A 23212-nucleotide genomic window follows, 5' to 3' on the forward strand; every position below is an offset into this window, starting at 1 on the left:
CTGACACCACAGGTAGGTTCTTTTCATGGGCACTTGTTCATCCCATTCCCCTATCAGAGGGTCTTCATGATCTTTTATCTTACAGTGCCTCTCCCATACTCCTTGGAAACCTCAGCTCAATCCCCTGTAAAAAACATCCCTCTTTCTCTCCTCAGGCCTTTCAGTACTCTGACAGGCTCAGAGACTCCTCAGCTCCTCAGTTAAGTGCAGGTGTCAGTGTGGAGGAATTATCCTCACCTGTGTCACCTCAGAAAGACTAATTTTAAAAAATTCTTAATTTTTAAATTTTTCTAGATTGTTTTCTTTGGGTGCTGCAGCCTGGGACCTGAGGCTGCCAAAGTGGCTTATGTTGTTTCAGGCTCCAATTTGCTTGATTGTCAGTGATTAAAATGATGGAAGAAGATTTTGGGTAACCTTTAAGTTAACATTTGTGTGAAGGGAGGGAGAAAGAGAGGAGAAAGATTTTCCTGGTGTGAATTTATATTAAAACAAAAAAAAAAGAAATAATGAAGTCTTCTCTACTGGTATGCAATCCCGGCAAGATTCACCGGAGTGGGGCTCCCTCTGTTGAGCTCTGGGAGCTCTGCCAGATGGTAAATACAGCTGCCCACTCCATTTTTGGGGCAGCTTCATCTCCAGGCCCTTCCTTACCCCTCTCCCCTCCCTGTCCAATTGAGAGAGAAAAAACTGCCATAGAAAAGTTCCAAAAAAGCAGGATCTGGGAGCAAGACCTCTGAGCTGTGTCCTGCCAGGTCTCTCTCAAGAGGAAACCCAGCTCTGATGAGTTGTAGCAGGACTGGACCATAAAGTCCTTTCTGAGGTGGAAGTGGGAGAGGGTTTCTGCTTAGGAAACACTTGAGTCACAAGGCAAGGAGCCAAAAAGAAAGATGTGGAAAGGCTGGAAAGTAAAGCAGAGATATTGGGCTGCATAGCAGAGTTAGAAAGACGCTGCTGGAAAATGTAAGCTATCCCGTGCTTCGTCAGCTTCCACCAGGAAAGATCAAATGAAGCAGTTACAGCAGAGATTCATGTTATGGGCTTTTATGCAATACTTCTTATATTTTCCCCAAAGTGTTCTTTTTTTTCTTGCTGTGACCTACAGCATAAGGAATTGTGGAAAATTCCAGAGCTGTAAATGCTGCCATTGGGGAAGTGAAGAAGCCTGAAAAAACTTAAGGCTCTCATAATTGCAAAGGGAACTGACTTTTAACTTATATATTTTATTAAAAAGCAAGCAAGGACTGTTTCTGTCAGATGGCTGGGAAAACGGGGTCATGGTTCTGACCAAAGTGGTGTCATCTGGGGAGTAATCAATGAGAGATTTCATGTTTATTTAAAGGTTTTAAGACATTCTGAATTGAGAACACAAGGCAACCTTAAATATGTAACGTTGTAGTGCCTTGAATATAAGGAGGGCTTTTTGTGTTTCTCTGCAGCTTCAAGGGAGCTCCTGTTTGGTTTATCTCTATTGGTGGCTCTGGCAGGCTAAATGTAGCCAACTGTGCTGTCTTTCCTCTTTGAACTGCTCAAATAGCACATGGCTGTCAGTTTGCTTAGTAAAATTGCACTGGAAAATGTTTTTTTCTGTTATTTGTGTTTTTTTCTGTGTTAACCCACCCCCAGTTCCTGAAGCTCAGGAAGTATTCACTGGCTCTTGCCCTTCTGAGGCAGTCAGCTGAGGCATATTTCTCAGGACATTTTCTCATTTTACATTTTCTCATATTTTCTGGTTTCTCAGGAAGCCACACTGCGTACTTGGCTTAGAAGTTGTATTAGCTGTTCGCTGGGATGTTTTGTAGACCAGCTTCTGCTCTGAAGTGTCTGTTGTGACTGGCACAGCAGCCAATCCTTCACTGAGATCCCTGCACAGGATTATAAGGGTCAAATTTGGTCCTTAGGATCCAGTGAATGGTTTCTGCCTGAAAGGTGAAGGACAGATTCTTAGAACATCCCTAGCTTTTGTAAAGGCTATGGCCACAAGACATCACTAAATATTTTCCTCAGTAGAGGCTGCCAAACATTCAGCTTTGTTTCAGAGAAGATTACTCGAAAGATAAATCTTTATCCCAGGAATTTTCTATACATCCATACCATTTCATCAAGATCAATGGAATTAAAGTGGTTCAACTGAAACCAGAAACTGACCTGCAATTCCAGCAGCGTGTTCACGGTTCCACTTATTAAAGAGCAGAGAGTTTGGAAGCATTTGGGATTTACAGAAAGGGAGGGACTTTGAGCTGACAGGGTTAAAACAGCTGGCTGGTGTTACCCACTAGTTCTCTGAGCAGCCATGGCTGTGAATTCACTGCTGGAAATCCAACCTGATATCATGTGGTGTTTAATAGGAGAACATGTAGTTTGAAAATACTTCACTTAAATAACAGGTCACTAAGAAAGAGAGATCTTTGAATGTGTAAATATAGACATATAGTGAGTGAGAGGCTGAAGCAATGTGAGATGTGCAGAGGACATGAAGCTATTAGCTGTGATTATGAGATCAGATGCACTCTTGCATTCAAGTTGTGAATGTTTCTAAGAGAAATGGCATTGGACTGCAAAACGACCTCAGTTGTGATATTGGCAAAGCAGAGAATCCCAGACAGACCTGTGACAAGCAGTGCAGTGGAAAGCGTGCTCCTTTTTCCCAGTTGTGCTGCATCCATCAACTGCACTTGCTAAGAGAGACTTTGAAACATTCTTTATTCTTGCTGTATACAAATATGGACCTTGTAAGGTGAAATGCAAGTTGTGCCTATTTGCCAGATAAACTACAAAATAACCTTGGCAGATACTGTTCTCTTAGAAGAGCAGTTTGTGCTCCATTGCCCCATTGCTGAAGAGGATGAACACCATCCTGTGCTGTTCTGGGATGGTGAGCACTGTTGTTCCCTGTGCACTGGAGAGCAATGTCGATGTGCTAGAATGATGCTGTACCTGCCTGCCTTTGTGCTCCATCTGTTGAGCAATTCCCCTAGTATCTTCATGCTAATTGCAGAAGTAATTTCTGGAAATGGTAGATAGGCTCCTAATCTGTTTGGACACTTCCTCTCCATGTATAAAGGCTATTTCTTGCAAATGTGTAGAGACATTCCCAAGACCTTTTAGTTTTGGAAAAGCCTTTACCTTCTACGCCAGGTGGGAGCCATGCACACCTCATGCGTGTTGTCTGCACATGTCTTCAGGTGTCACAAGGACTGCAGCCCATCTGCAGCACCATCAGCAAGGGTCAGGGCCTAAATATTAGTTAACCATTTAGTCAAATAAAACAGTAAAGCTTTAGTTAATGAGTTTTATTTTTATTGTGATTAATTGATACCTATATGGTACTACCAATAAACATGCCACTTTCCAGGGTATATAAACTATTCCATTCAGTTTCATTCTCCATGGTGCTGTTCCTTTTGTCATCTTAAATACTTTTATTCTTAAAGTTGATTTCAGAAAGGTTGTACATGCAAAGTGAGATTTTTCAGGCTTTTACTGATCTGTCACGCAGAGCTGAGTAACAGCATATAACCGGGCTTTGTCTTTTCTTCTTTGTGCAAATTTAGATTCTCTTTGATTAATTTTCCTATAATTAGCTTTCTGTGAATGCAAATGCTGCAGTTTCACTGTTGAGATATGTTGGACAGGTGACCTGTACTTCTGAATCACTGCACGTAAGACAACCCATCTTGCACAGAAGACAAAGCACTTTTGAGAGTTTTTGCTGTGAGATACAATGATGATTTATGATCTGTCACCCTGAAAGTTCCTCTTGAGGACAAAAGCCACTAAAAACTCTACAGGTCACAGATCTGGTGGTTGTATACATTTTTTGTTTTAACCGCACTGGCTAAAGTTTGCCTCAACCCCTTGTTTCTTCAACTCATTCCGTGTACAAGTGCTCTCTCCTGCTTCCTAGGGCTGACTAGAGACATATTTTAATGTAGGCGAAAGGTGTTGCTCTGGAAAGGTGTTAAACTGCGAGCAAGTGCAGCAGGCAGGATGGTGAGGAGCAAGCGGACAGGGCACAGTCCCTGCTGCCCCTGCCAAGTCCAGCAGACACGGCTGTCATTGCCACCACAATGGAGCTGTTTGTTGTGCCACACTGCCTTCCACTTTTCTGTCCTAAAGGGATCCGAGCAGGCTCATGGTTTAAATTGCTCTCAGCTGATTTGAATGGGGGTTTTGGATGCCAAGGTCCCAGTAATAGGGTAGTTACAGGGAGTAGCCCGTCTCCTCCTCAGCAGTCCTGCTGATGGATGCTCCATCACACAACCCCTGTCCTCTCCAGCACAGCTGCTGGGATTTCTGCAGAGCTCTTACAGGTGTCAGGAAACCATATGCTGAAGTGCTACCCAGCTTGTTTGTGGGGAGTTTCCTACCAGTTGGAAAATGTAAATTCAGTCCAAACCATCACCACTGAATCTTTGCTTATGTAGACTGGAAAATTCAGAGCAATGTGTGATGCTTCAGAGCAATGGAGCAAAAAATTAGCAGTATGTATTTTAATTATTATTTATGCTCTGTAGTAATAGCTTGTATTTAACTGTATTTTACCACTGAGATGTGCATGCTTTTAATTACTTTTCTTTACTTTTTCCTTTTCTTCATTAACGACTTTTAATTTACTTTGGATGTTTACACTTGATAGTGCTTGATGAAAGAGATAAATGTATATACATTCATGCAGAGGAACAGACTCTTCAGAAATATATTTGGAGTATAGGGAATATGGAGATAGATGTTGGAGAATTTTGAAGGACTGCAACAAGCAACATGCCAGTGTGTTTTGCTAAAGTGACTTATTACAGGGCTTAAAAAAATATTGTCCCTAGCAGTGTTTTTATCAGGCTGTTCCAGCAATGTTGTTTGCTGCGGTTGTTTGGCTTTATCCCCTCCTGCTTCACCTCTAGCTCAGACGATGATCAAGACCCCTGGAGCGAAGGGAAAGAGGAGTTAAATACTCCTCCACCTTTTGCATTTCTCCAGTTCTTTGATTCTTTCATCCTGTTGGCATAGGGGTCAGGTGACACTGCTGTCCCGTGAGGCAGGCAGCATCACACCTGCTTCTTGGGGATTCCCATGTGCAAGGGAAGGCCTTGAAACAGAGGGCTTGAAGTTTCCATTCTTTGCATAGCTTGAGCTGCAAAAGGCAAAAGCTTGGGCAAGAGAAATTACCCTTCAACATTAACATGACTTTCACACTGCAGAAAAACAATCCTCTGCTTTGCTGTTGCAGAGAGGAGTTGTAGCTGGAGTCTCAAGAGGTTTCTTGGGTTTCAAGGATCTAAACACAAACTTAATTTGAGAGAAGGGTTGGATCATAGCATTTCTGTCTGGGTTTAGTAGCTGGATGCCTTGCCCTATTTATTTTATTTTTTATTTCTTGTTTCATAGGCACCCACATGGTACTTTGGGCAAGCATTAGACCTTTTTTTCCTCCATCAAGTCCTGCACGCAGAAGTTGGCAGGCTCTGGTCCCTGTTGGAGCCTGCATTGCTTTTGAGCACATTGGGAAAAATGTTTATTTTCTGTAACTTTAGAAAACTGAAGACCTACTCTATCTGTGCAGCTCATACTCTACTAAGCTTTCTACTGGGAGAACTTATTGGAAGCAAGCATGTTTGGGTTTTTTCCCATTCCTTTTGTTCTTCAGGATACATAATGAAGAATGCTCCAGCTTTGCCAGTTAATTGCTTCATGGCTGTTGTTTGTCAATTTGCCAGCAGGTTTCTGCTTAACTGCTGCCATTTGACATTGCTGAAACACAAATGCAGAATGATTGAGTTGCCAACATATCATTGAGTCTTCTGCAAGGGGGATTTTCAGCATATTAACGCTTCAGGCTTTCACGTCAGTATTGATTGCTGAAATAGAAAAGAAACCTTTGGCAGTATTCAGCATCGTGCCAGCATGGATTTAGTGGCAGGAAAAAGAAACTGGCTGTTGCCATTGACTGTGACTTCATCCCTTCCTTTCTTCCTTTCTTAATTTTTTTATTTCTATACACACCCACACAGGGTTTTGAAATTTAATACACATCATAGCCAAATGCCAGTTAGCATCACAATAAACCAGCAGGGCAAATCAACTATTTGATGCAGTCAGATGTTGAGGCTGTTTAATTTTGCAGCCACCTGCATTTTTCCCGACCAGATTTCATGGCAGCTGGGGAGGGGGTTGAGGGCGGGGGTTCCTTACAGTGAAGCACAGGTCAAGAGCTGACTTGGAGGAAGGCAGTGGGGTGGTGGTCTCTGCTGAGCTCCTCACAGGACAGCCAGGCTGCCACCACATTGGTCCCTGAATGCAGGAGTTGTGAAGCTGGGTGGCATGGGGAGAGGAGCAGCACGATGCTGCTGGGGCCAGGCTTGGAAAGGCAGTTCCCTTCCCTGGACATAGCGAGGCAGAAGAGGCCAAGATGGGGCCCCATGGATGAGCAGGGACTTAGGTGGTGGAGCAGGGGAAGAAGTGCCTGGCTCAGGTGTAGTGCAGTGGCTCAGTGTTGTCGGCCAGCAGTTGCTGTGGCAGTGCTCATGCATGGAATGGGCACAGGAAGGGTAAAGAGGTTTTGCTCTGCTGAAGCAGGGAGCAAGAGGAAGGTGTGAGCCTCCTGCAGTTGCTACAGGAACACCTCTATGTCCTTTGCCTCACCTGAACCTTGCCTGTCTCTGCTTTGCATCAGTCTGATCTCTTGTATGATAGTTTATATCTTGTTTTAGATAGTTTATATCTTGTATTAGAAGGTTTTGTAGGAAGGACCACCTGGGCATTCTGAAGGTGATGATTTCTGGCTGAAATGCTGCTACATGGAACAAAGACCTGAGGGGAAATAGGACAGGGCATGAGCCGAGGTTTTGAACATAAAATGGGAAGGACATGCTCACCAGCAGGGCTTGGGGAGTTTGCACATCAGTCAGATATCAGTCCTGGCTGACCGCTTTTCCTTTGAGTTGGGAAAGTCGAGTGAAGAAGAGGGGAGTGGATAGAGCAGAATTTCCTGCACAAAGATTGTCAATGAGGAAAATAATCGGGATCAGAGGAAGATTTCTAAGAACCACATTACAACTAGCAAACAGCAGCAGAGATTATTTTTATTCTAGTTCTGAAATATGCTTAATGTTCCCTCCTTTCAGATGTAGTTCAGAGGAACTTTTTGAATCTTATCTGCTTCTCACTTATGAATTAACCAAAAATAGGAATAATAAAGGGAAACTTGCAAAAATACGCTTCTTAGGAACCATTAATATAATGTGACCATCAAAAGCCCACTGAAAGCTAGATCTTTTGGCCAGAATATATAATCAAAGAAGCTTCAAGAGTTTATCTTGGATGTTTGGGGTTGATGGGTTGGTTGGGGATATTTTGGGTTTTTTGTGGTTTTTGGTTTTTTTTGTAATTGTGATATTAAATTTCTCTCTTTGGTTGATTGGAGCAGACACTTAAAGCTTTAGAACAGAACAAGTAGCTTTATTTGGAAAAGATTAGAGGACACTGGTACCTGGGCCACAGTAAATTCAAGGTTTAAGTGGGATGCTCAAATCAAAATGGGTACATAGAGCCAGAAAGGCTGGGAAATGTCTCAATTTTTCAGTAGGAGGGTATCTTTTCCACTAAATAACATGTTCACTTTAAAAAGTGCCTCTACAGAGTTTTTAGTCAAAAAGCTGTGATTCAGAATTAGAAAAGCTGTAGCTGATAATTGGAACAGTTTGTTTTGGAAGTCCTTCCCACTGTCAGTTGCCCAGATCTTCTCTATGTAGGACAGTTCCTAGGTGACATGGTCCACAGATAAGCCCATGAAAGAGAAGAGGAACACAAGCACCTAAACTGCAAATTCCCACATTAAGGTCTCCAAACAAAGCAATGCTAGATTTCAAATTTATGTCTGGCAGTTGTTTTTTTATTAAAAGTCTTCATTTGCATCAGGTGAAGGTAAAAATGGGGACTTGAATCATCTTCTAGCCAGATCAGTTAATTATCAATAAAAGCCCAGCATGTGCTGCATAAGAATTTCATTGATGAAGTGTGCAGACTGGATGGAGTAAAATCCACTTTCTTCTGTACCACTGGGGGCTGTTGCCTTTTTACACAGTAAAATGAGGCTTGGGAAGAGAAAGTGGATAAAAAGTAAAGAAAGTGATCTGACCTTGAATTGCTACAAAGATCTTGGGATTAGGAAGATCCCTTCTAGGGTAAGTGATACGGAGTGTGCTTGCCAGGCATGTTTCTGGATCAGCAGTGTGCACCTGGCAGTAGTTTTACTCTTACTTTGATAAATTGCCTTCTCCCAGCATGAATTAAAGTAGTGATTCTTTTATTTCTAAATTACTACTAGGCTCTGTAGTCTTTCAGCTTAGTGTGGGGGATTTTTTCTAGGTTCAAATGAGAAATGCAATCTATGCCTTAACTAAGGAGTTTGATGGTAGTGTATGCTTAATCTTTAAAATGCTGTGTAGGGGGGCAAAACTTTGCTTTCAAGGGAAATAACCATCCTGGCAGAGAGAAAAATATCAGTAGGATGCTGCCACTGGTTTGGCAGAGATTGTTTGATGCTTTGTTAGCTGGCTGTTGATTTTATGCTTTTTTAGTTATGTATGAAGGAGCTTCCAGAATAACTGGTATTTAAGTGGGTAGCTCCATTCCTGTACAGCAAAATCCAGAATACAGAGCAAACAGAGGAACTGCAAATTGCTAATGGGTGAAGTTAGAACAGGGGACACATCTGAATGAAATTAAATCCCCCTCCAGACAGCATGGATAGTGCTCTAAAGAGCTGTGCCTGTTTGCCTTTCTCCTTCACTGTGGGCCGAAGGCAAAAAGATCTGTCACACAGCTTTCCAAGAGCTGCACAGCTACTAAAGCCTTTCCTATTAAAAATGAGTAAGTTAACGCCTGTGTGTGGAGGTGCACTGAAGGAAGTTGCTCTTTGATCAGTGTGGTGTCTGCGTGCCGCAGTGACCATCTGGCGCCCAGAAGCGGGCGGAGGCGCCGGCAGGCAGTGGGGCTGTGCTTCTCCTCCTCCTCCTGCCAAAACACGCAGGTGTAAGAGCATAAAACCCACCCCACCAGAGCAGGTCCATTTAATGCACCCATCGGAATTGGAAAATGCCTCTGCTTGTGGCTTTAACAAATACCGTGACAAGTCATCCCAGCGTCTCATTTTCTGGAAATGCAGTGTTTCTGTCGGGCCACTCCAACTTCCCCCTGGGGAAAGCATCTGAGTGTTATTTTAGACACAGGAATGTCATCCAGAAGTACAGGCATAAGAAACAAACACCTGGGGGAATACCAGGGTGTTTTATTAAATATAGCTTTACTTTTTCATTGTCCCTATAGGACACCTCATTGACAAGCATGATGCACAGCAGGGAACAGACTAGTCAAAAGCATGTGTATGCAAAGAAAACTGTGTCATTTTTGTAAATACAGCTCTGAAAAAAAGGTCTCTTACAGAAGGTTGACTTTACAGGACCCCTCTAACATCCCTTGTGTTATGAGCTGGTGTATATTTGCAAGCTGACTTTTATTTCGAATTCAATAAAATGAAAAATGGTATGGGATAATACAGCAATACACCTTTTATACTCCAATGTGGGTTAAAGAACTGTTATAGGACCAAAGCAGCAGGAAGCTGTGTCCAACACAGTTACCCCCTGCTCTGTTGGACTCAGCAAGAAGAGGAGCAAGTAGACAGGGAGGACAGGGACTGCATAAACCAGTACTTCCACCAAAATGTTGTCCATGCAATCACAGCCTGGGTGAGATAATCTATCTTTCACTGGGACAAAACGAACTCTGAGAAGAATTCTTCACACTCAAGTGGCTTCCATCAAATAGGTTGTGCTCTTCTATCATATCAAGCAATGAACTTTTTAGGCTTTTTTTTTCTCATGGGCCATGATTATTTAGTAAGTTTGTTAAATTCTTTTAATGAGAGTGAAAGCTTCAGAGCTCTTTTTAGTTCTAAAAGAAATATTTGAGGCATTCTGCCTACTCCACTTTTCCACAAGGACATTAATTCATAAGCAACAAGGAATATTATAACTGTTTACAGTAGCCCTCAGTGAGTAGCATGAGACTTGGGGATTTTGAAAGAAATAAGAGTATTTGGTAACAGAATCAAAAGCTAAACAAAAAGCTTCAAACTCAAAAATGTTTGGAGTTGCTCAAACAAATTCGATGAAAAATTAACAATTTGCCAGCTTTTATAACCCTGTGACTCATCAAGCTTGTATTGTTTTGTCTCTCTTCTGAGCTTCAGAAACCAAAGCAATCCTGGCAGTCGAGATGTCTAATATTTTACCTTTAGACTTGTCCAACTTCAGTTGTTTAAACATATAGTTCTGCTTACATAGGATACTTTGCAAATTAAGCGATGCTGCTTGGTGGTGTAAGAGGTACTGCAGGTTTCAGCTGAGCTGTGTGAGATGGACAGTGCCTGCTTTGATGTAACACACCTACTTTCTCAGTTTTCTCAGGAAAACATCCTCGTTTTCCTGAGATTCCGTGCATAGCATTATGTGGCAGTCTGCTGCAGTCATTGGGGTAATTTGGTTGATCAGTTTGCTTCCAGCTAAATAATGACTCTAAGAAAAATATTGGTGCTGGCTGGAGATGCTTAAAGGTGTTTGTTTTGTTTCCCCAGAGTGTTTCTCAGCTTCCCTATGGCAAAGCCCTCTACACATATGAGGGAAAAGAGCCTGGTGACCTCAAGTTCAACAAGGGGGACATCATCATCCTGCGGCGCAAGGTGGACGAGAACTGGTACCACGGGGAGCTCAATGGCAACCACGGCTTCTTCCCCGCCAGCTACATCCAGTGCATCAAGCCCCTCCCACAAGCTCCACCTCAGGGCAAAGCACTTTACGACTTTGAAATAAAGGATAAAGATCAAGACAAGGATTGCCTGACCTTCACCAAGGTAGGGGCACAGGTTTTTAAAAAATGTTCAGAAATCTGCTTTGGTAGGGAGTGATGGGACACATGCGGTGCTGGCAGCTGAGCCAGCAGCACAGGGGGGCTGGGACTGGTGGGACACTTTCCTGGTTGTCCTGGTCTCCCTGGCCTACCCTGCACTGTGTGAGATAGCTTGTGCCACAAATAGCAAGGCTGGTACAAAGCTAGTGATGCTCACCAAGTAGAACTGGCTACACGTTTCCTGAGAACTTTTTTTCCTCTAAAAAGCATGCATTTCATCTGCATTGAAATGTTCCTCAAGAATGACTCAAATTTCAGAAAAAAAATCCAGTGGAACTGTGTCTTTTAATGTTCCTTATTGAATCAGATGTTCCAGTGTTTTAAAATTACATTCAGCTTCAAAATGTATATTGCATCATACCATATACCAATTAGCAGTTGAAATACACTATCATCATAATAGTGTTTCCTATTTTAAGAACATAAAGACAGTAAAAAGCAGACATTTAGAAGACAGTCTTTATGTTTTTTTAAACCAAAATGTTTAATAAATTCTCATTGGAATGAGAGAAAACTGAGATATTGTAATTTCCTTTGGATTTAAAATGTCACGTTTTCCCTTTCACCCCCACCTCCCCACCTGCTTTTTGCCTCCCACTCCCCTCCCTAGCAATTTGTGTTGACCTTAGATGGGTTTCATGGATATCAAGAAACCCACGGTAAAATAAATCATATCCCCTATTGTTAATTTATGGCAGTGAATGCCATGGAGAACCTGTTCATTGTCATTTTCTGTTTTATTTCAGCTGTGTGCAGCTGTTATAGTATCACATAAAGTAATAACAGTTATGCTGAAAATGAATATGAAATAGATGATAAAAATATCCTTCACTAGGATTTTACTGACCTTCTCTTTTGAAGCTACTTATTATAGCTGAATGAATTATTTGCAACATATAATTTTCTCACCGAATGTAACATCTTTTTCACTCATGCAGTGCTTCTCAGCAGAATGCAATTTCCTAGACTGTATACTTTCTCATATTTATTTAACAAAGGATTTGTAAGCACTTTTGTTCCATAGCAAGTGAAGTGTTTGATTGCAAACACTGCAAACCCTGCGACTAGCCAGCCTCCCTGGAGCTGTGAATCTCTGCAAGAAAGTGGGCTGCTTAGTGAGAAGTAACAGCCATGCACTAACAGAAAGTTTGCCAGAAGTTACCTCTGAGACCTTATCAGTAAATATGTATTTTCTGGTGCGTTGTTTTTCTCGCTGCCTGCCCAGAGGTACACTGGTGACTTCTCTGAAATGCAGTCTTCCTTGTCTGCTTAAAGTATTGCTTGCTTGCTCAGTCTTAAGAAATTTAATAGGTATGCCAAGCATTTGTGGTCTTTTCTGTTAGAGCAGGTCCTTTCCTAGATACTTTGATATATTTGGTGCCATATATTAAAAAACCTCTTTTACAATAACGACCTTTGTATAGTGATAGTTCTCATTTTCTCAGCTGTCCAATGTCATTCTCACATGGAACATTTCTTCCTGCTGTATAGCTCTACTCTCAGTCTCTCAATTTTCCTTGTTTTCACCCCTCGTGTTACTGTCGGCATCCTTTTATCCCTGATGACTGTGTTTTCCCCAAGGGGCTTTGGTTTCTCTTCTACTGCTATTTTCTTCTTTAGTTCCTTCCACTACACACACTGTCACCTTGTAACAGTTTTTATGTCCTGCCTATTGTTCTCCCTGACAGTGAATAATCTATTTTTCATCTTGGGACTTCACCATCATGTTTTCATCAGTTTTCTCCATGCTAATTTTAGCTGTCACCTGTGCTGATGAAGGTTCCTGTTTAGCCCAGATTATAGATCATCTGCTGATGCAGTCAGTTCCTCTGCACAGAGTCCTGAGCACTGCAGTGCTGTAGATGTGATTTGTCACTTTGAGCAATATGCATCACTTGAATGTCTCAGTTTGCACCTGAAGATGCTGGACCAGGTCTCAGTTTCGTTTACACTATTTGTTCCTTCCTCTGGTGGAGGAGTTACATTGGCATAACATTTATGCAAACTAATATAACCTATTTGTGTACTGCAACTCATTTAAGGCTACCATACTCTTGTGATTGGATTTTACTTATAAACATATAATAAAGAAGAGTTTTCCTCTAAAGAGAAGCTATAAAAAGGAAAGTCAAAAACAGGGATTTTCTGTATCATTTTTATCTGTTTTGTTATTCTTTTGCTGGGCTTTGCTTTTTCCCATCCCCCTTATTATCATGCACTCAGAATATCTACTGGTACAGTAAAAGAAAACAAAGGAAGGATATTTGGTGTTTCCGCTTCCTAATTTGTTTTGCTATATTTTTCAAAATGAAAATGTTCCATTGTTCCAGAGGTATATTACAAGGAAATGAAGTCTACTTTACAAGATCTTCGTGAGGAGTGCTGCAGGATGCTTCTGCCATTTACCTATTTTCGTCTCCTGTAGATACAAAACTCTCCTGAAATAAAAGGCCAAAGATGTAAATGTAATCATTTTTATGTGTAAGAATAAAATCAGAGAAAATTCTGTCTTGAGTGTCCAGTGGAAAAATCAAAGCTCCCACATCCTCTTTCCAGAGGAATCATACATACAGGCATAGGGTCTCACTTCTTCTCTCCTCTCTGCTGTCTCTAAGATGATAGAACATCCCAGATTTCCTACTTAATATGTTTTCTCTCAGTGTTTGGCAGTGATTAGCCAAACTAAGCTGTTGTTTTTTCTTTGTAACAACTGGTTCCAGCCTTATGGCAACTTTGCACCAATTTAGCACCAGTAGTTTCAGAAATTTTACTCCTGATGTTCCCTAGTGTGGTTGCAATCATGCTGTGGCCCATAGAGCATAATTGCATGCTCTTGGGATATATTTACTGGCTCAGCTTTCTAATCTGTCCTAACATGGTCCCACAGTATGGACATGGGATCCTGCTGAACCTGCTTTAAAAAATAATCTGTCCTTCTCTGGGCTATGAACACTGGTACAAACCATGTGCAAGAGGATTCTGCTCTCAGGTGTAGCAGTGCAAATCTGAAGTAGTTGCATGGTTGTCTGTGTAGTTGCTCCAGCCTTATGCTGAGTCCAGTTTCAGCCCACACGTTTGTTTTGGTGTTCAAACACCCTTTGCATGCATCTTCACATGGCCATCAGAAGGCTGAGCAGCTCATCAGCTAGATGAGTCTCAAACCTGTCAAGGTAGCATCAACTGTTCGCCATGCTTCATTGCTCATCACATTTTTAATAACATCAACTGTTTCCCTCATATTCCAACACTTTTCTTCCCAGCCCACAGTGGTATCTAACAAGAGCTGTGCCAATCTTAGAACCATCACATCCAATACTTGTTCCTGGCTGTGGAGCAGCCCCTTAGCATTCATTTCCAGCAGCATTTGCTGTTCACAGAGGGACCATCCCAGCAATAGCTGGTGACAGGGATTCTCGTGCCAGCTGGCAAGCACTGTGGCTGGACTCACCAAGCACCACGTGGTGCCATCCTGCCACCGCTGAGATGTCCCCAGTGCTCTAGATGGAGTAGTTATCTCTGCAGAATAGCAGGCACAGCTGCTCTGTATTGCTTCGTTAATGGCCATTAATGACTAGAATAAAAATCAGGCTGTGAATCATGACTGTTATTGGATACAATTTTGTGCTGTTTTCGCAGCAAAAAGATTCATTTCTCTGTCAATCAGATTGCTTTTTAAGTGATTTATCTTTGACTTCTTTTCTGATAATGATTATAAACTGGAACTGCAGGTCCCACATGCCTGTCACAAGGCTGATCCAGCCCTGATGAATAGAGAGAAACTCGAGCAAGAAGGGGAGAGCAAATAATTAAAGGCTCTAGCAACAGGCATAAAAGGAGCACGACATATCTTTGTCCAAACTACAGTGGATACTATTGGCTTTTGAAATGAGATTTGAGGCTTGGATTCCTTTATGCTGCCTGGAAATCAATTTAGTCAATGTGAAATTGTGAAGTTCAGAAAGCTGAAGTGGTATGCCAAGAGATCTGTGGCGTTTTGCTATTCATGATCCTTTTGGGAACCTTTCTAGGAATTTATAAGTAGCACAGCTATCCAACTAATATAAGGTTCTAAAATAGTTCATGCTGAAGCTTTCACCAGCTAGCTGTATAGAATGATGTCATTGGCTGCCAATTCAAAGAAACTTTCTAAATAAAAAAATTTCAAATGATTTTTTGGGATTTGCTTTAATTCTGGAGATTTTCAACACCCTTCTTAAAACTAATTATGTAATGGAATTCTCAAGAATTTGCACTTTGCTCTCCCACAAAGATACTCATTTTGAATGTCAGCACTTCTCAGGATGCATTTCTCATATATGACCATACTCAGCAGCCAGACTTGGCTGAGCTGAACGAAGTTCAGTGTATGGAAATGCTTCCAGATTTCATACATCCACGGAAGGCAAAGTTGAAAGGGATCTTCAAAGGTTAATCATTCCCCACCCCTTCCTTGTGTAAAGTCAACACAGGATAAACCTTTCCTGACAGGTGTCTGTACAGCCTGCTCGAGGGATGGGATTGCACAATGCTTCTAGCAAGATGTGGTTGAAAGCTTCTGGGGTTTTACAGTTTTAAAATTTGTTTTCTTAATTTCTTATGTGTGTAAATAGATGCAAATATATATACATTTATATGCAGTGCTGGGTTAATGGTTGGACTCAGTGATCTTAGAGGTCCTTTGTAACCTGAACCATTTAGGATTCTATTCAACCCACATGTATTCACTTATACACACGTAAGATTATATAAGTGCATGTAGTGTAGTGTAGACTACATCACATTTCGTGTTTTTAAAAAACTTTTAGGGAAATAGCTGAGCAAATATAAAAAGTAGGAACACTCATAGCAGGTCCCTGAAGTGATGCAGACATTTCTTTTCCTCGTTTACACCCTTTACCTAGATTTTAAATTTATGCTAATCGGTCTTTTGTAAGATCGTGTGGAAGCTTTGCAGAGATGCATTACTGTCAGTTCTTTAAACAGATCAAAAATGGTCTGTGCAGACAGGGCTTTGGAAGGGAATGCTATCTGTTTCTTCAGGAAATTAAATGCACAAATTCTTTTTGCATCCTTCCAGCTGTAATAAATAGCTGAAGGACTCAGTTTGTAGCCATTTCTATGAGCTTTCCCCTAATGGATCATTCAGATGAATAATTCAAAGGAAACATTTAAACTATTTCAGAGTGCACGTGTTCAAAATGCACATGTTCAAAAACTACAAAGCACCTCACATCACATCTCTGTTCTGGTCATTTTTCTATCAATGCAAATCTGTGGTCTGAACATCCTGGATCAGGAGTTTGTGGGATTTTTTCTGTGTGAGAAGTATCTGCAAAAAAAACCAGCTGCCCTTGCCTGGCCATTTGACATCAGTATCTTGTTACATGGGGCATGATAGACCATATGTAGCTCTTATTTTCACAGAGTGAGTAGTGGAAATAAAGTGAGATCAGCAGGGAACTCTGTCTCAGCTTTCTGGAGGAAGAGATTTTCTTCTTTTTTGTAAATTTCTGCACAGAAGCAGAGGAAGATTGGATGGCATGAGGGAACAAAGCTGACTTCCCAGCTCCTCTCAGCCCACTCCTTCCTTTTCTCATAGGGAATATAAGCAGAGCCCCGTTGAGAGGGCTGCCTTCCACAGCTGTTGTAGAAAGCAGTGCTGGTTTAAGGCTGGGTTTAGTATGATGACCCCAGAAGACAGGGATAGTAGCAGAAATCCATTGACAAACTGAGTAGTTTAAACTGGGAAAAGTCACGATTTTGTTTTAGTCACTTGGGCTTTCCTAATGACATTCTGGGTTTGAACTATACCAAGTGAAAAATTGAGCAATATTAATCTGGTTTGTACTTTGCTTTATCTCTTGTTTTATAATCACAAAGAAGTTCATCATCTGCTGAAATTCTTACGAGGTCCCTTAGATTAAATATAGTATTAAAATGCCATTGGTTTTAGGAAATGAACTTATATCTAAACTGAAGCTGATCCAACAGCTGAATGCAATTTGGGTTTTTTGCCTTCTTATCTTTGGCTTTTTATCTGCTTTGCAATTTTACCTTATAATATTTTTTAAAAGAAAATCTGACATTCAGTGTGTCATCAGCGTAGGCTTGTCACAGAGCACCTTGTACTATTCCTTGTTGGAAGTATTTCCAGGACTACCTGTGCTGTACTGGTGCTTCCCTTTGAATTGTGTTCCAGAGCACACAATCATCACAACAGACTCTTGGATGTACAGGGGCAACTTCATGGTGAGCAGCTTTCACCTATGATTTACAGGTGACCTCTTGGGTCAGACATTCTTCTCTCCCCCTAATGAAACCAGGAGTTACCTATTCCCACCTGCTGTGCCCAGCCCCTTGGAGCTGCTGACAGCCAGCATGAGCTGCACCTGTCTGCAGGGTGCTTCAGTGCACATTGAGTGGGATGCCTGGGATAAGATGATGGGCCAGGGATGCTGCTAGCCCAGGATTCAGGAAACACTTTACCAGGTTTATGACTTCCTCTGTGTACTCACTCTCTAAGCTATCATACGGGTAACTAAAAATTGGCATCTTTCTGCTGAAAATATCTGATTATGTATTTTGTGGATCTCTGATTTTAGGATGAAATTTTGACAGTCATCAGAAGGGTGGATGACAACTGGGCAGAAGGAATGCTGGGTGACAAGATTGGCATTTTCCCTATCCTCTATGTTGAGGTAAGTTTATAACACATGGTGGTGGACATGGATTTTCAAATCTTGTGGGGGTTTTGTGCCTACAAGGGCAGGATAGCCTCAAATAATCTTATATGAGAAGGATAAACTAAAACAGAATTACTGAAAAGGGAATTTTTTGGTTGCTATCTGCTAAGGCACTATGGGGGAACACCAATTCAATTTAAAATGGTCAGCAAAATATGTTCCATGAACTCCTTCTAGAGGCTTCCCCTTTGGTGTAATCTCCATAGTGCATAGGTAAAATAGGGGAGGATGATTGCAGTTGGGATACCTTGCATACATCTGAGGAGAGATGTGGGTTTGGGGCTGGTGGAGAGCAGCAGTGCAGTTGAGCTGTGGTCTGAATGCACAGACCTTCAGAGGGGTGCTGAGGGTTTCCTCTGCCTCAGCAGGAGCTCAGGCACCTCCACCCATGTGCCCCAGGCACATCTTTATCCTGAGCTCCTTCCTGTTGTAATTTCCACAGGATTCTTATTTCAGAGTAAATGCCGAGACTTCTTTGCAGACCTGTGGTTCCACCTCTTCCCACTGCTGCCCGTCCTCCTGCTGGTGATGCCCTTTCAGCCAGATGCTTGGGACCAGGGCTGCAGCCAGAGTGGTGGCCCTGCTGGTGCAGCTCTCTTGTCCAGGTGCCAGGCAGTGTCTTCCAGGAACTTTCCTCCCTCATGAGTGAATCAGGGCTGCAAAGAGAAGATGGGCACCACATGCATGTGTATTTTTCTGAGGTGCTGGCACTCTGCACCCAGTACTCAGAGCAGTATCACCCTGACTCTGCTTCCAGACGTTGTCTGGTGCCCCTCTGTAGTGAAGAATCTCTTGTGCCCACAGCAGAGCCTGCTTTGCTGTGTGTGGCTCTGGTGCCTGCCTCTGAATTTACTTAGAGATTTCTTAGTTAGTGATTGGAGACAAAATACAGCTAATTAGTGCCTGACTACCTAATTATTAACTCAGACAATGACCAATTTGGAATAAACCATCATTAATATACTTTGCATTCCCACAGTTGACAAGAATTATAATATTAAAACCAGAATGTGTAGGAGCCGTTATTGGGAAACCAGCTGCCTCACATAAGTTAATGAATAGTTTTCTTCTATTCTGAATGTGTAAGACATGTTTAGTTTGTTGTGATTAAATGAGAAAGCTGGGTTTCTCCCAGATTTCATCTTTTTCTCCTTCTTTTTCCTGTCCTGGGAAAGTGCGATATTACTGTCCTGAATTTTGCTGCAGAAGGAGTGAACTGGGGACCTCTGCACAGCCAAGCACCATTGCACCTCACCACCTTTCCCCAGCTCTAGTTTCATCTGTAGGCTGGCACTGCCTACACACTGTGCAGAATCCTGATCCTTCTCCCACTCCGAAGTATCTGTTCTCCATAATTACTGCTCTTGAAGGGTGAAGGCTCATAACCTCAGAAGAACAGCCCGTAGGGAACATGTGCAATGTCTTGCTGAAGTTTTCCAAGCACTAGCACATCCTGGGTGGCCATGGAGGAGCAGAAGGTAGCACTGTGAAGAGTCAGAACAGTGATGCTTGCAGATTCTAAAGAGATGCAAACAGCCAGGTAGCCAGCACTGGAGGCCAAGAACACACGTAGGAATGTCTGCATGCATATACATTTATACCAGACACACCCACAGAGGAGGTAAAATAAGTACAATTGTATACACTTCTGTGTATATTCATATGTAAACCCACACATGTATTTTATCTGTATAAATTTGAAATCCAGAGACTTGAAAGGCCTATTTAAATTCCATACTTGGGTGCCATGGCCATAATATTTGTGCAGTGGTTTGTAAAACCAAGGGAAGTGATCCTCCAGACTACAATATCAGCCACCTATTTCATCCACATAGTGGATGAAGGCTGCCTTCTGAATATGAGATGAGCATATGCAAGTATTCAAGTTATACAATTACGTTGCTGTTGCCAGCTTCAGATGTACTTTGCATTAAAATTAAAAGGAATCAGCAGGTCAAGTCCCAAAGAAGTTTTGGAAATCTCAGTGCTGATATTTATAAAATAAATCCATTAAACAAGTAGTACTTGAATCTAAAAACACTCTCCGAGTCTGTCCAAGTCCATTAAGTGGTTTTCAAAATCTTGGCAAAATGTGTAGAATAAGCAAAGTTTAATTCTCACAGTAGCCTTCCATTTGTGTCAGTTGATTGGCTGAAGTATGTGGGATTTCACATGGCATCCTAAACCCTGCACTCTGGATAGAGTGAATTCCAGCTTGGCAGGCTCTGATGTCCCCAGTTGCTCCCACGGCCCAGACAAGAGCTCTCACCCTCGCTATGCAAGCCAGAGCATCAGAAAACAAGCCGGTCACTTTGAGGATCTCAGGGTTTGGCATGCTAGGGCTACAAACAGTGGATATAATCCTTGTTGTGGCTTCCTGAGGTAACACTTTGTCCTGGCAATGTGCTGCCATGCCCTTCAAACAGGTGTTTGCCCAAAAGGCTTTTGCAGGTGCTCACAAAGCTCTTGCAATGGGTGGTGAGAAGGGTGGTTAGCAAATTCCTCACCGGGATCACCACTTCTCTAAAGGAAACCCAGAAAGACAGCCTTTAGAGCCAGACCGTGGTGGCAGAAAGAGGCACAAAAGACCAGCAGACATCAAAATACACCTTGGCCCTGCAGTGTTTTAGAAAGTCTCTATCTCAGCATTATGTTTAGTTGTCTGTACAGCCGTATGGGTGTAATGTGGCATGGATCTTATTCTTTATTCCCTACATGTAAGTGTTTAGCAAGGGTGCTTGCATGTCTGCAGAGAGGCTTTTTCCTGCCTCTGTATTATCATCTCTGTCCCAACCTCAGAGAAGCTACACGTGGATAAGGAACAAATACTCATGGCTCACAATGATTACTTCTGCAGCATGAGTCACAAACAATAAGCTCTTTCAGGGGGAGTTGGGGCTATTGTTTCTTATTTCTTTGCTGCTGTCCTTCATCTTCAGTAGAAGTCATCTGGGCTGATAATTTATGTTTTAATTTGTCTACAGAAAAAAAAAACCCAACATAATTAAATTGATCCTCAATGTGCCTTCTGTCTTGAAATAAACATCTTGTTAATAATCTGTATAGTTTGAATTAATTTCCTTGCTAGGAGGGGTTTTGGACCTGCAAGGAATTCAAAGCCCTGACAAAATTTCTTTTATTTTACTGTCTTCAAGCTAGCTTCTTCATTCTTAATAACTGCTGCTATTATATCTGTTTGAAAGTTTTGTTCTGCTGCTATGTGTAAAATTGAGAATAATGAAGAATAAAGTGTGTCCTAATAGATTTAAGTATCTAGGAGTGAAATTTGAGGGCAATGGTGTCCTGTTCAGATGAGCAGCAACTGGAAATTCAAAAATCTGAGCTGTTAGAGCAAAATTTCTGCCTGCAACCCCCAGATTAAAGAAGAAGATTGACCAAGATCAAGAAGCCTTATGAGTCAGTGGTAGAGCAAGGCAATTATGTTGGGCGCTACTGTGACTGTAATATCAGCAAATTACAATTGATGAAGTGCCAACCCATTGTTATAATGTTTTATGGCAGCAGGAACACTGAAAGCTGTGATTAAGTAATATTAGGAGCTTTAAAATTCTTTTTACAGAGCAGCGAAGCAGGGTAATGAGGATCTTCTCTTGTTCTTCACAATCAAAGAAAAAAGAAAAAAGTAGAGAGGAGTTCTAGCAGAAAGAGGGGGGAGGAGAATGGGCAGAGCCGATGGTTTCAGTGTCCTGCAGCATAGGTCCAGAAGACTCCCCAGGGAAAATAATTCTTGCAAGTCAGTGTTTAAAAAGAGTTCAGAATTGAAAATAAAATAAAATCCAAAGCCAAATGCATTTCTTAAAGAAAACAATGAATTTTCATTTCAAAATTATCTTTGCAGAGCAGCCCATCCATTTAAGTTTTGTGCTGTACTACAGGATCTATCAGACATCCTGAAACAGCTTAACCCATACAGGAAAAGCTGAGCATATTTACCAGGTTCCCAGCTGAGGTTGTCGAGTAGTCACAGGCACCCATCCTCCCAGCAGAGGAAGGTCCTTAGCTGTGTAACTATGTACTTTGCTGAGGGCAGCCTTTAGTCAGCTTGCAAATGAATGCAGATGGTTTACACTTTCAGTCTGGACGGCAGATTTTGTCCTTTTCTTTTCTCTATATGCAGACTCCCATCAGCCATTTCCTACTATGCTGGTGTCCCCAGTGGCAGTCATCACGGTTATATTATTGAAAACTCAGATGTATTTGCCTATGTATTTCTAGCTCTAATAGCTATTTTGACCATTTTCAACAAAAAATTCTTGTCCACTGCTTGTCTATGCTTTTTCTCTCCTCAGTCTGTTTGGTTTCTCCCTTCAGCTACAGGACAGATGGGTCCCTATGGGACTCTCATAATTAATTCAACCTTGATGTCTGACCCATCATTTATTTTTGTGTGGTCTTAGTGGCACCACACTCTGAATCTTTCAAGGTATCTTTTATGAAAGCCTTCCAAAAAACCAGAAGCATTAGATGTTCATAAAGTAGTAATGTTTGTTTGGTGCCCTTTTCAAAAAGAACATGCAGTCTCTGTTTTTAAGGATTGTCAAAATGGTTCATTTTAGCCTTGCGAGTGTCATTTAATGTGAATAAAAATAGAAGCTTTTGAAAGGTGGGTAGATGCAAACTAATGTAGATGATTTTAGAAAAGCTGACTTATTAAATCTCAGAGGAGCAAATTCATCCCAGTAGTAAGTAGGTGTAAAACTAATGAGTTAAGAATTATACTCATTAACATTACAATTGATTTTTTCTGTTCTCTCTCCTTTAGTATGTCATATAAAAATGGAATAAGAACCTTGTAAAGCTGACAATAATATCAGCTTTAAGAGATGTTCAGCCAATTTCTGTTGAAAAGCTTTATTGATATGCATTTTCAAGTTTTATACATATATTGTTTTAAGAATTTCATTCCTGCACCTTCATAGCTTCTAAAAAGTTGGTCCCGCTTGTTTTAATCCTGTATAAAATATTACTGAATATTCCAAGATACTTGGTATCAGATTTCTATGTGAATGGAGTATAAAATACAGTTCTCATATTTCACATTCAAACTAAAACATGCAGAATTTGTGTTGTAGGCTGCAAGAGGGGCCTCTATTTTCACATCAATTCATGAATAAAACTCATTGATTTAAAGTACTTTGTTACATGCATATAAAGTAAAATAATCTATGGAAGTTCAAATAAAGATTATGTTAGTTGGGAAAACTAAGAGTATTAGCTGTCAGAGGTGAGAAGAAGATTAAATATACAACATATTATAATATATAAAAATACATTTGTCTATTCTGTATATATTACTTAAATATATACACAAATTTTTAATCTGTGGCCCATCTTTTCTGCATAACAGCTTGATTTCTTATGTTACCTTTCACTTCTATAAATAAAGAACCTTGTGCTCTTTGGCTTAATTTCCTATGTAAAATGTAAATTAGCATGACTTAGGGCAGAAAATTTGGAGTTTTTTTAATTTGACTGGTTTCTTTTAA

The 23212-nt window shown here is 41.2% G+C and overlaps 1 protein-coding gene across 1 annotated transcript in view; it reads left to right on the forward strand.

The window, feature by feature from the left end:
- SH3RF3 (SH3 domain containing ring finger 3) overlaps positions 1-23212 on the forward strand; it is a 244115-nt gene that overhangs the window by 142344 nt on the left and 78559 nt on the right. Inside the window, exons 2-3 of the mRNA XM_014885074.2 lie at positions 10631-10906; positions 17565-17660. Coding sequence (XP_014740560.1) covers positions 10631-10906; positions 17565-17660 — 372 coding nt within the window. The remainder of the gene's footprint in view (positions 1-10630; positions 10907-17564; positions 17661-23212) is intronic.

This window comes from Sturnus vulgaris, chromosome 2 (assembly GCF_052056855.1).
Source record: "Sturnus vulgaris isolate bStuVul1 chromosome 2, bStuVul1.hap1, whole genome shotgun sequence".
Classification (NCBI taxonomy): domain Eukaryota; kingdom Metazoa; phylum Chordata; class Aves; order Passeriformes; family Sturnidae; genus Sturnus; species Sturnus vulgaris.